Here is an 18,245-nt window from a genome sequence, read left to right on the forward strand (position 1 = left end):
GTGTGAGTAGTTAAAGCAGAATCTCCCAGGCGGCAGGGGCGTAGCTAGTGAGACGCTGACCCCACTCTAACCCCATGTGACTCACTGCCCAAACGGTGCAGTCAGGGCCACTCTAGCAGGATGTCAGCTATCAGGAATGGTCTCTCAGGGTGGCTGTAAACTTTCTGGGCAAAAACCAGGGGCAGGTCCCAGGAGTTCACAGGAAATGGTCCTGACCTTGCCTTGAGGGCAATCACTTACATTTCAGTGGGGAAGGGTTGGTTTCTTTCTGAAAAATCTTCACCCTCAGCACGCCACACCTCTCTCCACAGAGGGCAGATCCCCTCCTAAAATTGCATCTCAGGGTCAGGGCAGGCCACACCCAGTGAGAAAGTTGGTAATGCCTGGCTTCAATTACTGTCATGTTGGTCTCCTGAGTCCCTTTTCAAAGCTGGGTTGAAACTTCATTATGCCCCAACTATCTAAATCCATTTTCGGCAGTGTGCCCGCACCCATTCATGCCAAGGTCTTAGCAGCTTAAAGCATGGTACCCTCAGGTAATTGGGAATTTTTTTTAGTAACAGCTTTAGTTAGATGTAATTCACATACCATAAAATTCACCCTTTTAAAATGTGTAATTCAGAGTGCTGCGCCATCACCACTATGGAATTTCAGAATATTTTCTTCACCCCCCAAGAAGAAACCTCTCACCCATTAGCAATCACTCCCTCCTTTCATCTCCCCCCAGCCCCTGGCAATCATTATTCTTTGTTCCTATAGATTTGTTTATTCTGGACATTTTCTATAAACGAAAGAATATGTGGTGGGGTCTTTTGTAACTGGCTTTTTTCATATGTTTTCAAGGTTCATCCACGCTGTAGCATAAAGCATCATCAGCTGATAGACATCTGGGCTGTTGCCTCCTTTTGGTATTATGAATGCTGCTGCTATAAACATTTGTGTACAAGTTTTTGTGTGGACATATGTTTTCATTTCTTTTGGGTGTATACCTAGGGATAGAATGGCTGAGTCACATGGAAACTCTACGTTTAACCATTTGAGAAACAAATTGTTTTCTGAAGCGGCTGGACCATTCCCATCAGCAATGTATGAAGCTTCTGATTTCTCTACTTCCTTACCAACAGTTGCTGTTATTTGACTTTTTGATTCTAGTTATCCCGGTAGGTGTGAAGTGATATCTCACTGTGGTTTGGATTTGCATTTCCCTGATGACTAATGATGTTGAGCATCTTCTCATGTGTTATTGACCAGCTGTATATCTTCCTTGGAGACATGTCTATTCAGATTTTTTTAATTGGGCTTTTTGTCTTTTATTATTGAATTGAAAGAGCTTTTATATATTCTAGATGCAAGTCTCTTATCAGATATAGGATTTACAAATATTTTGTCCCAATTCCACAGGCTGTCATTTTACTTTCTTGATGGTATCCTTTGAAGCACAAAATTAATTTTGTTAAAGCCCAATTTATCAAATTTATTTTTTGTTGTTGCTTATGGTGACATATCCAAAAAGTACTGAGGGCATCTAAAAGGAATCAGCTTCAGATCTTACTCATTTCCACTAATATCATCTGGAACGTCATAAAGAGCTTTTATTCCTTCTGCTTGAGACAGAGAACAATTTTTATTATGAAATATTTAAGATATACATAAAGGTACAAATAATAACATACATCTGTGTCCCCACTACCCAGCTTAAGAAATTTTGCCAGTGAAGTTGAAGTCCCTGTGACCCCTCCTTACCTCCCTCTCCAGAGGCAACCATTAGTCTGAATTTGGTGTTTATTGTTCTCATGCATTTCTTTATACTCTTATTATGTGTGTATCAATTTTTTACCAATATGTAGTATTGTTTTGTCTTTTTGAACTTCATGTAAATGGCATCATGTAGTAAGGTTCTGCAACTTGCTTTTTTTCCACTCCAGTGTTGAGTTTTATCCATGTTGATATAACTAATATAAGTGTATAAATATTGCTCTAGTTCATTAATTTTCACAGTGGCTACACCTTCTATAAACACAATGTTTATCCATCCTATAGATGAACATCCATGTTGAAATAGCCAAAGACTGGGGAAAAATGACACTAAACATTTCTGAGCATGTAAACCAGTTTCTCTAGAACCAGGGCTTTCCATATCTTTTTACTGCAACCCACAGTAAAAATAAATAAAATACATTTTATATCTTGACCCTACGTACACATACATGTTTGTGTGTAGATGTTTATCAGTATATAACAAAAGTATCATGTAACAATATTGTCTCCTGTTATTTCTATGTTGTTAATATTTCCTTACATAAACAAAAGATGGTTTACAGACACTGAACTGATTTCATGACTTCCCTACCTAGGCTACCACAACAGTTTAAAAGTTGCTCACGGGTATCATCCCAGATAGTGTAACTACTGGGTCATGGGTCTCTTAGTCAGCTCCGGCTGCCACAACAAAATACTACAGAGTAGGTGGCTTAAACAACAAGCTTTTTTTTTTTTTTTTTTTTTCTCACAGTTCTGGAGGCTGCAAGTCCAAGATCAGGGCACCAGCATGGTCTGATTTGGATGAGAGCCCTCTTTCTGGCTAGCAGACAGCTGCCTTCTTACTGTGTCTTACATGTCTCCTCTTCTTCTAATAAGAGTGCTAATCCCATCATGGGGGCTCTGCCCTTAGGATCTCATATAAACTTAATTACCTCCCAAGGGCCTTACCTCCAAATAACATCACACTGGGCAGTAGAGTTTCAACATATGAATGGGAGGGAGGGGAAACCCAAACCTTCAGTCCATAGCTTGAGATATGCACATATTCAGCTTTTTACTAGACAATTCCACTGTTTTCCAAAATAATTGTAGCAAATTATGCTCATACAAGAAGACAAGTGAATTGCCAATGTCCTGCCTCCTTACTGGATTTAAATGTATTCTTATCTGATTCTGCCTATGTGAAATGGTGTCCTGTAAGTTTGTATTTCCATAATTAGTAGTGAGCCTGAGCATCTTTTTTATGTTTACTGACCATCCACATTTTCCTGTTCCATAAAGTATGAGACAGGGAATCTATCTACGGGAAAAGTTTCCAAGGCCATTCCTGAGCTTGAGTTGAGAGGCATATGCAGGTGTGCGGTTCTGATGTTTAAATCTGTGACCACTTGCCCAAGAAAAAAGGGAACCAATCAAACATTACCTTCTCAGGAAGACTTCTTCCAATTCTTCTCAGGCCAGAACAAAGTAGAATCAGCAGCAATAACAATGAAGGAAAAACCAGGTGGAAAAAAGAGGCTTTGTTTTTCTTAAAGCTAAAAAGTCCTAATTTGGACCACAGAAAAAAATCTACTCTTGCTAAGTCGAGCTATGTAAATCTGGATATGTTATTCTTCTGTTCTCAGTCTTCCAATCTGCAAAATCAGGATAACAATCTGTACCACTTCTTACCCCCATGTGAAAATTTTGAAATACATATTCTTTTAAAACTTTGAAAATAAAGAATTTGTAGAAATTCAAGGTTTTGTGGGCGTTAGTCATCCAACGCCTTCCAAAACTTAAGTGAGATGATAGAACTGTAGTCCTTTAAACAGCTTTCTGGAGTAAGCCACTCTCCTCAATTCCTGCCTGAAAAGCGACGGCTCTGCAGAACAATGAATTATTCCCTAAAATAACACAGTCCTGTCTTTCAGTCTCAGAAAATAAATCTTAGAAATTCTCCATTTTAAGGCGTAGAAATCAAATCCCTTAGCGGTCAGACAGTCTTTCTCTGGAGTCTCCTGCTCTCTGGTTCAGGCTTTTTAAACACCAGTCCCTCTACCCTCTGGTCCGATTTCCCTCCTGTTGCAGGTGCCAAAATCCATCCTAAAGTCACACTTGCTTGCTTTAGACTCAAGCACAAGAGTGAGGGCTCAATGGTGCACAACACTTCACCCTCCCACTCTTAGGACAGAGCAGCCACGGGAAGGAAACAGAAATGACTCCTTCGAGTTGTCGATTATCAAAGCACAAAGGAAAAAACTGGTACCAGATAGTTTCCTTTACCAAAGAATAAGAAGTTAGATCAACAGAATTTACAACCAAGAGGTGTTCCCACCCTGAAGGCCAGGATCTACGAGCAGATCACACAAGCTGCTGTCACCACCTTCTTTCTGAGGGTTGACTTCACTGCCAGCACTCGCTCTCATCTTTTACTAACATCCACCTACCAAATGGGATCTCAAGGCTTGGCAGAAAGGAAAGAAAGAAATGGTGAATCCTCATCACACAAAGGGATCCTTGCCTAAAGCCATCTCCATCTAGAAGGCATGCTACCCGCAAAGTAGCGCAATGGCAGTTGAATTGAGCCAGCAGTGTTACAACCTCTGTTGGGCTAATGGATGCTCTTTCCACATCACTATCATGTTCATGACCATCACCTGCACCTTTTTCTGAGCGCATTGCTCCTTCCAATATTTGACACTGCCTTCTTTTGCTCCAGGCATATTCTCCCAGCCAAAGCTCCACTGTATAGCCCAGGAACTTCTCTAATTCTGTAAATCACTGCTCTCAAACACGGAGTCAAGAAAGTAAAGAAAATCATACCTACCAGTGACCTAGCAGGATCACTCCATAGATCAGCAAAATGGTTAAAACAAAACCTAAACCTAGAAGAAATTCACCTTACTTCAATTGCAAAATTGGAGCTGAAGAGATGTTTATGTATTTTGTAAAGATTTATGTAATTTTTCCGTTTGGACTAAAGTTATAAATAGCTGTCATCTACTGTGAAAAACATACAAACAAGGGAAGGCAAGGCCAAAAGCCAGCAAAGAATAGAAAGAGGAAGCCAGAATGAGATTAAGTACTAGCCACAGATTATTTTACTTACTCATGCTTTGTCTATTCTTCAAAAGCAGCGTCCAAGGGCAAAAGCGTTCAAAAACAAGGCCCTAAGCAAAAAATTTTCTTCTAGAGCCCAAGAAAAGAAGTTTCTCATAGGCACTAACATGTCTAGGTCTCAGATACAAAGTAGTATAAAAGAACCATTTCCCAAAACTAAAAACACTTCCTAACTGTTAACAGTGTACTTCCTAATTGTTAACAGATCTCTTTCCAGTGCAGGTAGGACTAAAAATTTGATGAACATAAAGAGATCCAGGAGTGAATATTTTAATAAACACAGGCTTTACTCTGTCTGGTTCCTCATTCTCCTTTACATGAAGTAAGTTACAAAAGTCATGAGATGTTAACGCAGTAAGTAGTTCCTGTCATTTTGATAACCAAATAAAAACCCTGAAAATAGAACCAAATTAGGAGGAAAGTTCTTTGGGCTATTTTTGAAACACCCTGTATTTGCTTCAACCACGAGCAAAGTGCACACAGTCACAGCATCTTACCCTGGCACGTTGGTCTCTGGGAAGTAACTATCAGCTGAGTTTTGTTCCCAGGAGCAAAGGGGCCTAGCACTAGGGAGCCTTTCGCCAGCTTTGAAATCTCACTGGTTCTAACTGGAAAGGGAAGTGGGGGCTACAGGAAAGCTAATGCAAAACTATTTTTATCTAAATCTAACACACCAAAGGCCACCTGCAAAACATTCTAGGAGTAGGATACAGCTGTTGCTTGGAAAAAATCAGGGAACTTTAACAATAAGATCTGATAACAAAATATAATTCACTTTCACATCCAAAAGCTAACTTGGGAGCTGCTCCAGGCACCATCTAATTAACTGAAGCAGATGGAAAAAAAAAATCCTCAGAAATTATCTTTGTTTAAATACACTCTATTTTATTTTGTCTTAAAATAGTTTAACCTTTATGCTACAGACTTATTTCAAAAAACAGAAAATCTTATCTTGCACCAAAAAATATATATATAACACTCTGTTTTATTATTTTTTTTTCTCCAAAGACCATTAAATACTAAATGGAAACAAAAACTAAATAATGAAAAGAAGAACCAAATTTTGTTTTAAAAACTAGAGTCACACATTTTAAAACATTAATTCTAAGCAATGATTTGTCGTCACTGCATCAAGTCCACGCTCACACTCCAGCAACAGCAGATCTGTTAACCACCAAGTGCATTGGTTCCTAGCCATACAATGGCTAACATTTCATTTTCACGGTAAGAGGAGCAAAAGGCTTCAATGACCTTTGTACTCTTTAAACAACAAAAATATTTCCTAGTTATCCAGTGATTTTTTTTTAAGATCACTACCCTTTAAAACTTGTTAAAAGAATAAGAAGTACGTAGTGTTTTAAATAAAATGAAAAAATACAACAGCATTGGACTAAAATACGTGATTATTTTAAACAAACAGTGCACAATCTGAGGAAGTTTGGTTAGGGCGCAATCATTTTTATATATACATGGAAGTCGCATCATACACATACTGAAAAACAGGGATGGAGGGGAGTTCTTTGCCTTTAAAAAAAAAACCTTTAAACTGAAAGACAATACTGTGTCCCCAGCTTTTTCAAAAACCTTGTGACACAGTATAAAAAGCAGGCAACAAATTCATTTTTAAATTGCCTATGGTGCTAATCTGCTAAAAGTAACAATGAACAATTGACTAAATTAGCAAATCAGATGGTTCATATTCACAATTGATAATAATAAAAGCAGAATTTATGGGATGCTCAATTGTTACGAATAATGGAGTCCATTCAGTCCGGCCCCTTCCATCAAAATGAAGAGACAACTACTGGCGAGCAATAGCTACGTATCAATATTGCTGTACTGATGCAATAGCTAAGTTACCGCTCTGTGGTTTCCAATTGGGGGAAGGGGGACACTTAACCAAGTTAGTGCCAAAAACCAATCTGCGACCCAAGTGTACCATTTTAGTGGAGATATTACTTTGAAGAGACGGTGAAGCATAAAGTGTCTATGCTACCAAATGCAAAACTTTGGTTAAAAAAGACCCCCTTAAAAGAAATTTTAAATGTCAGAATTTTAAATTTACCACAGAATTTTTTTTTTCTTTTTTTTTTTTTTGTGGTACGTGGGCCTCTCACTGTTACCACAGAATTTTATCATTAATACCTTGCCAGAAACCACATCCCTACTCTCCTGGATCTGGCAATGAAAGAAGAGTTGAAACATAGTCTCTCTATAGTTAGTTAGTAGGTGGAAAAGTCCCAACCTAGTAGGGAGAAAAGCTATCTCTACCATCCCTTCCCCTCCCCGCTTTTTGCATATTAATTTTTGTTCTGGTGCATCAAGCCAGATAGGGTGCTGGAAAAGGGACAGGTGAGGGCAAAGTGTAACCCAATATAAAAGCAAAAGGCCAGAAAAGAGCTTGGTTACAACTCCGCTCTCCACTCCCAACCCACAGTGCACACAGCACACCCAAAGAATTCTCGTTAGAGGATGACTGTTAGGGACTAAAGAAAATATGCCCTGGGAAATCCCCTGCTATACGGAATTGGACAAAACATACTGCTAACGTAAGAACAGGTAATGCAAAAATGTTCTTTAAAATGGGGCTCTGCCCTGATAGTGGGGGGAAAATAAACTGCAAAAACTTCAAGTCATAGAATCCACTCTATTCTTTCCCCAATGATTTTCCTGGAAAATATAGACCAGAAATTGTACATTTCTGCTCTGTCTAGCATTTTAATTCAAGTCAAAAACAACGTGTAACAGTAAAAGTCAATAAATTAATCCTAAAGTAAAATGTGAAGGTCCAAGGATACACCAGTAGTGAATGTGCAGAAGGTCCTATTTCGCTCTGGCCTCTGGGTCTTTGGTTTTTGTCTAGAATTGTGGCCACGTGAGAGACTTGAGACATGAGGTGCTAAAACTGGAGATTCAAGATCTCTTTAAAAGCCTGATCTATTAAAAGTAGAATGATAGGAAAATAAAAAGTTGATGAAGAACAGAGGCCAGATCAAGTGCGATGTTATCAGAGAAGGTGAAAGAACACATGCTTAAATACATTCCCATGGAGAGGTGTATGGACGAACTAAAGCAGCAGGAAGGGTAAAGAAATAAGCGAGTCTTTACACACACAGGAGACAAGGCCAGGCAGCTGGAGCCAGGCAGCCGGACGCACGCACATGCGGTGGGTGTCCTGTTCTCCGCAGCAGCCCCACAGCACCACCACAGCGCCTTAGGCAGAACAGGCACTTGGTATAAATGTGTGTCCGCTGAGTGGAAACTGAAAATGGTCGTTCTCATGCTCGTATGATAAGGAAGAGCCGCCAAGGCATTTGGGAAGGGAGGCAAAGGGCTAGAGCCCCATTATATGGTAAAAATGGAAACAAAAGCAAACAAAAAAGCAGACAAAAACTGTGGAAAAACAAAAAGTGAGGTCTTCTAAGCCAGCATTACTTCACTCCTCCCTGTGCACAGTACATAGTGTTCTAATTCTAGGTATTGCTTGTAAAATAATTCACTAGTAACTACAATGTTATAGTAAAAAAGGTAGTAACTAATGCCACAAAACTCCAACACCGGCATTTCCTGAATTCCCTGATGCTCCTACTACCCTTTGTTATTCCTGTTAGATACTATAAAACCTACAGGGCCATTAATGTGTTTTGCATCTGGTTTCTTATGATGTATTTTGAATTTTCCACTTTTAGAAGGTAGAGGAGAAAAATACCCAAATATAGCAACAGGTCAACTTCAGCTCAAGTATCAAACAGTTGTCATTACATCCTTTACAGAGAGACCAGCTACAGAAGAAGGCACTGCCCTCTCAGATTTTTCAAGTGCCCAAAGCCTTAGAAGCCACACAACTTTTCATATTCTACCTAAGTAACAGGTTCTATGTTTCTCCCATTATTTGAACAAACCAGGGGGAGAAAAGGGATCTCTCAATACTCTCCTCAGATGCCCAAACCTCATGGTGGGGTATCTATCTGAAATGCCTCTACCTCACAAGGAGGTATTTTCCAGAGTTATGAATTATTGCAACAAGGAGATCAACTAAGTCACCTTAGCAGTATTTATAAACACAAAGGGTCATGTCAATTATTTGTGTTGTGGGAATTCAGCCAGGAGCAAAGTCAGGAAAAAAGGCAGAAGACTTAAGCTAAAAGAGAAGTAACACTTCTGTCTTCTATTTTTAAGGACAGGTTTTCAATGCACATGCCCTACTAGGTGCCAAAAAGGAACTGACTAATATGTGTGCAAATGCCCTAAGGTAGGAGTGCCAATGGGTGGGCTGACAGTGGTCAAGTCTACATATTAATTTTATTACACAGAAAAATAAATACAAGATTCAAAAACTGAAATCCATTTCACCTGGTAATTAAAATATCATTCTAAAAGGAAGGCAGTTTCCTAAGATTGAAAGTCACCAAGTAAAATGAAGTTGTCTAATAAAATTCATCATTCTCAGATTCCTACTGAGGGAAAGAAGAAATTCTTTTCTCTGTGATAAGTTACTTTCCTAAGTGACTTCTTTTAATTTAAAAAAAAAAAAGGGAAGGGGGCAATTTTCCATGAGTTTCAATTATACAAATGCCACAAACAGCTTCTGAAGCTGAAGCTATGACAATGAACTTCCATGTCACAAAGAGGAGGAGGAGTAAGTGGAAGGGAACAGTGCAGAGGAAACACAGTGACATTGCATTACAGTAGGTATTTACGTCTGCTATCCTCATCCAATGTAAGGTCAACAACTTCTGCAGGTGACGCCCAAGTCTGCTGGGGAGTCACAGCAGTCCATGACTGTGTTTGCCGGGTGCTAACATACTGCGTGCCAGAGCCGTGCTTCCATGAAGAAACACTCTGAATCACACCTCCTCGAGGATGAACACACCTGAAATTGAAATGAAGAGCAAAAGCATGGTTAATCCTACAGAAGGCAAAATGGCTTCAGTTGTACTGAGATAAACCTACTATGCAAGTTCATCAAACCCATAACCAATATCCCTCCCCCTCTTCCTCCTTCCCTCCATGTCTGGTCTGTCTCCCCACCTCTCTCAGTTTAGCCTTAAAAATGCCAAGATTTTTGTCTCAGCCACAAAGTCCTGAGTTACGTCTAGATCTGTACTGAAAATGGATAAGATGATGCTTCTCTGAATTCATTTAAGCCCCTGGGGTCTTCAGGATAGGGCAGCATATAAATCCTGAGCAAAATTAAGATGCCCAGACAATCTTAGTCTGAGCTAATGAAACAGTAAGAAATACAAGTGAAACTTGTTCTTAAAATAAGTTCTGTGCCATATTTGTTAATAGTACTTACAAAAACAGAAGTAGTAATACCCCTTTTACAGATTAGATGTCTAAACATCTTTAAGTACTAGGTCATGAGTTAAAGATCAATTTCCCTCAACCTGAAGGTGACAAGAGAAACACCTGGCTAGTTCATCACAACCACTTATGCTTCAGTGAAAATAACAAGGCTGAAGTACTCAGTTTAGATTCTCTAAAAGTATCCTATAAGAGGGACAGAACTGCCTTGCTGACAAATCTCATGAGTTCACTGATCGGGAGAGAACTGTTTCAGAAATACCTACATATTGAATTCCACATTGCAGTCAAATGATAGAACTGTGAACCTCCAGGATGAACCACTGAGTAAGTTTTGATTCATATGAGAGGAAGGCAGGCAGCTCAAGTTATCACTGCTCCTGAGGTCCACACATGTAAATTATAGACCTGTCTCCCTGCAGCATATGTGTGAAGTGACAAGTGGCATGATTCTAATCACACAAACTACTACAATGGATCGTGAGCAGCTGTTCTGACAACATGTATACGATGAGTGATGCTGAATCACTTAAGAACTCCAGCTTCGACCCCAGGCTACCTGAACCTATAGGTTCAAAAGAAAACATTAGAGTAACAACAGACAAGGTTTAGCTGCAGAACTGCCCTTAAGGACCCTCAGGCTTATGGAAAGAGGCCCTGCTCCTACAAAGGCTAGCCTGAAAATGACTCCCTTACCAAGAGAGGTGCCGAAAAACAGATCCCTTGAGGCCAGAGTAGGGGTAGACTGCAGATTTGTTACAGTACCAGAGAGCCATCATCTTTTCAGAAATGGGCTAAGAGTAGCTACTAACCCAGAGGCGACCATATTTTCAAAGATTAGCTAGTAAAAAGCATTAAAATAAGACACACAGGGACTTCCCTGGTGGTGCAGTGGATAAGAATCCGCCTGCCAATGCAAGGGACACAGGTTCGATCCCTGGTCCAGGAAGATCCCACATGCCACGGAGCAACTAAGCCAGTGCGCCACAACTACTAAGCCTGCACTCTAGAGCCTGTGTGCCACGATTACTGAGCCCGTGTGCTGCAACTACTGAAGCCCATGCGCCTAGAGCCCGTGCTCCGCAACAAGAAAAGCCACTGCAATGAGAAGCCTGTGCACCACAACAAAGAGTAGCCCCCGCTCGCCTCAACTAGAGAAAGCCCGAGCGCAGCAACGAAGACCCAACGCAGCCAAAAATACATAAAATTAAACCTTTAAAAAAAAAAAGAAAAACAAGTCCAAAGTCTAATCCAAATCTGTCCACCCCTTAAATACACTCAGATTAAATGACCGAGTAGTCACGGAAAAACGTCAGCCAAAGGAGTCCATCCAACATTTTATTTTTTTTGTGGTACGCGGGCCTCTCACTGTTGTGGCCTCTCCCGTTGCGGAGCACAGGCTCTGGACGCGCAGGCTCAGCGGCCATGGCTCACGGGCCCAGCCGCTCTGCGGCAAGTGGGATCTTCCCAGACCGGGGCACGAACCCGTGTCCCCTGCATCGGCAGGCGGGCTCTCAACCACTGCGTCACCAGGGAAGCCCCATCCAACATTTTAAAGGAATGGTTTTGATGACTGATGACAACAGAATACTAAGATTATTAAGCAGTTTCTCCTCATCTGACATGCCCGACAGACCTATGAGGTAGATGTGGAAGTTCTTATCCATACTCTGACAGGGAAACTGAGGGTTAAAGAGGTTACATGACTTGCCCAGGGTCATACTGTTTGAAAGTAGAGGCAAAGGAACTTCAGGCCAAGTCTGATTTCTAGTCCAATGCTTTCCACATCATGTTGTTGCTTTACAAATGTGTGTATTAAATTCAGTAAGGCAAAACACGGCAAGAGTCAGCAGAGTGCAAAGACAGGCCCAGACCACCAATTTAAAAATATAAAGCTGTTCAAAAGCTCATCTGTCAAGTAGTAATTGAAGTAAAGTTGGTTAGAAACTTAGAAAAATCAGGGAATGAATGACTACCAAAAAAAGTCAATGTAATCATTGACAGAATTCCTAGAAATAACTCTGAAATAAAAGCAGTATTTAGTCCCAACTGTTACTCTGCACTGCTCCTTAAGTAATCATACAATGTAACATCAGGACATCAGGTAGTAGCTTTAAAAGGGATCTAATCCAATCTTCCCATTTTACAGAAGAGAAAACCAAAACCAAAAGACAACTGCCCAGGGTCTTAAGGAAGTAAAACATGGAACCAGAACAAAATCAGGTCTCCACTGGGGAGTTTATTTCCAACTATGTCTTTCTCAGACTGCTCCCGAAGTACTTACTATACACTATGTTTGACTGTAAGGGGAACTGCCTAGCCCCTGCGGGTAATACAATAAAGAGCAAAGCAGATTCTAGAAAGTGTCCAGAGTAGGAGAGTAAGAGGTTTAGAGATGGTATTTACTAATGAGGAATGGTTGAAAGAGGTTATAAATAGTTCCAGTTACTGGAAACCAAATTGGGCTACTTTAAGCAAAAAAGAGAATTTACTGGAAAAGCACCTTTACTTGAGTACCTCAAAGAACCTAATGATGCTGGAACAACTTGGCCTCACTCATTTGACTCAAGCCCAATCCTTAGTCTGTTTCTCTTCAAAATTTTAGATTCTCTGGAGAATGTGATGATCCTATCTTTGGTCAAAAGCTTTCCTGTCTCCTATTAACTGCAACTGGAAGGGCAATTGCCAGAGAAGTGAGAATCATCATGGAAGGCAGCTCCTTCACCAGTACAGAGATCTTGAGAGCAGAATAACAACCATGAATCAGTTTCTAGAAGGCAACTTTTGGATGATCATTACTACACAACAATTACAGCCACTACAAAATAGAAAATCTGCCTTTTAAACATTCAAGCAGTTGCTGGGGCATCTGTCAGGAATGTTAGTAAGATTCTGAATACAGGCAAAGCTATCCTGTTAGAAGTCAGGATAGTGGTTACAGAGGGCAAGGTGGAGCCAAGAGGGACTTCTGTTTCTTAATCTGAGAGCTGGTTACTTGGGTATGGGTACAAAAGCTAAAGCGTACACTTATTACTTTTCTGTGTGTGTTATAAGCCAATAAAACATTCAAATTTTTTTTTATGATTTAATGACTTCAGCCACCTTGAATAAAATGGTAGCTAGGAGATGGATGAGGACAGAACAAGACTTTCAACACATTTTTTTTTAAGTACAGGGGAAAAAAGGTTGAGCCCTATTTTATAAGATGGTACATTACAGAATAACTTATACCAGATGCAGAGGGGGAAAAAATTTCAGGAGGAAATGCGACTACAACAATTGTTATAAGCCCTACAGAGATGCCCTCTAAAGAAGGATGTGAGAGGCTCAAAATTTTGTTAAGGCAACTAACAAAGCACAGTTTCATGTACTATCACATATCCTTTTTCTATTATGAAAGATATGGGGTGGGAACATACTCAGCTGTTTTATAATTGGTCCAATCAGATTCTAGTGCAGACACCAGCTTTTTTCTCACAAAGCATTTAATCTGCATATGACTGGCAATAGGTTTGCACAACTAGAGTCACATTTTGAGTATTATAACCAAGAAAAACTGCTTAGGCCTCACTTCCATAGACCGCCCCCCCCATCCACTATTTATAAACAGTAAGTTTTGATAGAATAATTTCCTGCTCTTCATATATTAAAACCAAAAAAAGGAGACTTCAGAGTAGAAAGGAAGAAAAACACAAAAAGAGGGCAGGCTCTGATGATCAGCTGTTGATACAGTTAACCTACTATTCTAAGAAAACAACATTAAAAATTAATCATTTTTGCTCTCATTTACAGATTCTGAAGGTGACCTCTTAGATAACATTCCTACTTATTTTTCCTAACTGAAGGTAGAGTGAATTCTTGTAGCTTCAGGGAAATGCTAATCTGCCTCCCTTGCTTTTTTTAGGGTTAATGTTAGCAATTGGTTCTAAGCAGCAATCAGTCTTAAATGCTAAAGACTCCCCACAGCAATTCTTCTGAAGAAGGGTGAACCAACATTAACCAATGGACCATAGGACCATGTGAAAGGAGGTAAGGGTCTGATTATTCATAAAAGCTTCAGAGAACAGGTACTGAAAGAACTGTTTCAGCACAGTTCCATGACATAAAGATACATGCATTCATCTTCCTAGGGCAATTACCAATGAAGCTTGCAGAAGAAAAGAAGGAAAATGGAACAAGGATAAAGAAAAATATTAGCAACAGGGTCATAAGTTAAAACTTATGGCAAAATTAAGCGGGCACAGAAGAACTAGAGATGATGGAAAAGTCTCCACCTCACTGGCAAAGAGCATCTTGTGAAACTGGACTGTCCAAAAATTAACACCTAGAAATGACATCTAGGTAATGACAGGAGTTCATCACAGCAATCCAAGGCAGCCATAAAAGATGCATTCAACCATTAGTTAGGCAGGCATGCCCTTCTAGTCTATGACTAGAAGAAACACAGAAGCTAAGTGAACATACCAAAATCTAAAAGAAAAGAGCAGGGGAAGATGTTAGCATGCAAGAAAAGAAAAACAACTGTTTAACAAAAAAAGAAAAAGAAAAAAGAGGCACATCACAACTAGAATTACTGATATAAAGGTCAACAAACCGGAATGCTTCCAATATGGAAAAATGGCACCCAAACCCAAGTCAGAGCAACCACAGTCCCAAAGAGAACAACTCAAGAACCAAGTCTGAGCTTTTTAAAGCTCTCAGAAAGCCCACAAGGTAGAATACCAAAAGGAAAAATAAGAACAGGACAACTAAATCCAAACAAAACATCTATGCATGCAAATCGAATTAGAACAAAAAGATGTGGATCAAAACCTAAAACCTTCTTCCAAGCGATAACCCTGCCAGAAGCCCATCAATACTTCATAACTGCAACCCTAGACCTGTAAAAGAAATAAATTCCAGATGAGATACAGGCAGCTAAAGGGGCAATTCTGAAGCAACCAACAAGAAAGGCTCTCCTCCCACCTGCTTCTCAGCTTTTTTTTAATTTTTTTTTTTTAATTTATTTATTCTTTGGGTCTTTGTTGCTGCGCGCGGGCCCTCTAGCTGCAGTGAGCAGGGGCTACTCTTTGTTGCGGTGCACTTCTCATTGCAGTGGCCTCTCTTGTTGTGGAGCACGGGCTCTAGGCATGCAGGCCTCAGTAGCTGTGGCACACAGGCTCAGTAGTTGTGGCACACGGGCTTAGTTGCTCCGCAGCACGCGGGATCTTCCCAGACCAGGGCTCGAACCCGTGTCCCCTGCATTGGCAGGCGGATTCCCAACCACTGCGCCACCAGGGAAGTCCCACTTCTCAGCTTTTTAATCTCAATGTTTGAAAGATTATCATGCTTCTTCTAAAGAAACTGCTGAAAAATTTTTCAGAAAGACACAGCAGAGTCAGTGAGATGCTGCTCAGTCCTAGACCCAAGGGCCAAAATAAAAGATCCCCTCAAAATGATACAAGAGTCCATTCAAAGTACTCCAACAGAATTTGTCAACTCTACATTCCATTTTATGGACAGTTATTAACCACCACTGAGATTTCAAGATAGATCTGTCACCTCCAAGATATGATTTCTCCAGGATTCAAATTAAAGGATCAGAATTTAAAAAACCAAAAAAACACATCTTTATGCTTCAGAACCTGTATGAAAAAGTCCTTGAAAGTAATGTTATAGCATGTTATTTAAAATGTACCCAAAGTCACTTGACTTAGTTAAGAGTGAAACAAAGATGTTTATAGGGTAAAATGACAATCTGGATAAAAGACTTTAACAAGTTCAGAGAAGGTGTACTAGAGATAATCGGTGTGCATGTGTGTGTGCTGGAGGTGAGAGAAAATTGGAATTTAAATTTCCAAGTTTTAATAGAAATATAGTAATTTCAACTCCAGATAACAAAAATATTTGTAGAAAAAGAAGCTCAAGATATCATTATGGAAGGAAAGTTTAACAAAGAATCTGAAAAGAAGGGTAGCTCACTCTGTAACATTTCTAGGCACAAGGAGACAATAAAGAAGGGAGAGTCGGTAGGAGTTAATAGAGAACTGGACCATATCACTGATATGTCTCAGAACAGAGTAAGAGATTAGACAAGACAGCACAGGTTATAACCTATTCTTTCCTACTTGAATAGGAACACATGAGTAACACTGAGTTAAAATTTGAAAAGTAAGTCAAGAGGAAGTTGGTAACTGGATAATGTGCTCCTGGCACAACTGACGATAATTTACCTACATCAATCTATCAGTCAATATGCAGAATAAGTTTTATAGTACACAGTCTGAAATGAAAAATACTGTAATATTCTACAAAGATCTTGGCATGGGGCTTAAAAATATAATAATGTCTTCTATACTTATATAATGCTGAAATAAAATAATGACAAACATATAATGAAGTAAAGGAAGAAAACAAGAGTTCTATCTTCTTCATCTCATGGATAAGTCAGCTTGAAGGAAATAGATGGGGAAATGAAAGAGAACTTCATAGGAAAAAGTTTTTGACTAAGGCAGAAAAAAGGAGAAAAAAGAATGAGGTAAAGGAAAGATTAAAGAATGAAAATTCTTTCCCACCAGAATAGGGGAAATAACCATTTAGAAAGAAAAAAGGAAGCAGCTATACAGGCATACTTACAGCATAAATATAGGATAGAGGATGAAGTGCTGGGACAATACTAGTTCTGACAGAGAATTAGCCACTTCTGGGGAGATGGCATGTTAAATTATGACTTAAATCTACATACTTAAAGTTCCAATTGTTTAACTAAAAAATGCTTTCAGAAAGTATAATCAGTTCTCATTAGAAGAAGGATCCTCAATTTATGTGCATGTCTATTTTGCCCCCACTCTCCACTCCTAAATTCACCTTTTAAATAAGTAACAGAAGAATGCTGGTGAATGTTTTATTACCTTCCTAACCAAAGATTAAAATCAGATCTAAAAATAAGGTAAGATACTATGTTATATACCTACTTGAGGAAATCACAACTTAACTCTTGTGGCATAGGAGAAAAATTCTACATAGAATACAGATTTTTCCAAACACTAGATTTTGTTGTGTATATATGTGTGTGTGTTAAATGTTCCTCAGGTATACCTCTGAGAGGGCTGCAACTAATTCTTAGGACTGTATCTTAAAGCAAGAGTCAGTAAAGTTTTTCTGCAAAGAGCTAGACAGTAAATATCTTTGGCTCGGCAGGCCCTAGAGTGTCTGATGAAACGTCTCAATTCTGCCACTGGAGTGCAAAACAGCCATAGACAATATGTAAGTGAACAAACGTGGCTCTATTCCAACAAAACTTTATTTATGGATAAATAAATTCTATTTGAATTTCATACTATTTTCATGTCACAAAAGATGTCTTCTTTCGATTTTTTTTCCCCCAACCATTTAAAAATGTAAAAACCATTCTTAGCTTGAGGTCCATATAAAAACAGGCAGCAGGCCAGATCTGGCCCATGGGCTGTAATCTGCTCACCACTACCTTAAAGAATGACAAACCTTATAAAATTATTTCCATAATACTGTACACTAATTTGATGTCTTGTGGCTTTTTTTTTTTAATTCCTAAGAAACAAGATTCCCTAAATCACACAAACATCACTAGAAATACACTATCAGGAACTGACCAAAGTAACTTGCAACCTTTCATGAAAGATAAGGAGAGGTGCTCTACCAGGACATGGAAGCAACCTAAGTGTCCATCGACAGATGAATGGATAAAGAGGATGTGACACATATATACAATGGAATATTACTCAGCCATAAAAAGAAACGAAATTGAGTTATTTGTAGTGAGGTGGATGGACCCAGAGTCTGTCACACAGAGTGAAGTAAGTCAGAAAGAGAAAAACAAATACCGTATGCTAACACATATATATGGAATCTAAAACAAAATAGTTCTGTAGAACCTAGGGGCAGAACAGGAATAAAGACGCAGACGTAGAGAATGGACCTGAGGACACAGGGAGGGGGAAAGGTAAGCTGGGAAGAAGTGAGAGTGTCATGGACATATATACACTACCAAATGTAAAATAGATAGCTAGTGGGAAGCAGCCGCATAGCACAGGGAGATCAGCTCGTGCTTTGTGACC

The 18,245-nt window shown here is 39.5% G+C and overlaps 1 protein-coding gene across 5 annotated transcripts in view; it reads right to left on the reverse strand.

The window, feature by feature from the left end:
* Positions 1 to 987: 987 nt before the first annotated feature.
* The window catches only part of ARK2N (arkadia (RNF111) N-terminal like PKA signaling regulator 2N), a 76,498-nt gene continuing 59,240 nt past the window's right edge, over positions 988 to 18,245 (reverse strand). For all 5 annotated transcript variants that reach the window (XM_079941844.1, XM_079941847.1, XM_079941843.1 and 2 more), the window contains one exon: positions 988 to 9,736. In XM_079941844.1, the coding sequence (XP_079797970.1) occupies positions 9,547 to 9,736 (190 nt within the window). In that variant the 3' untranslated portion in view covers positions 988 to 9,546. The remainder of the gene's footprint in view (positions 9,737 to 18,245) is intronic.

Source organism: Stenella coeruleoalba (assembly GCF_951394435.1).
Source record: "Stenella coeruleoalba genome assembly, chromosome: 14".
NCBI classification, from domain to species: Eukaryota; Metazoa; Chordata; class Mammalia; order Artiodactyla; family Delphinidae; genus Stenella; species Stenella coeruleoalba.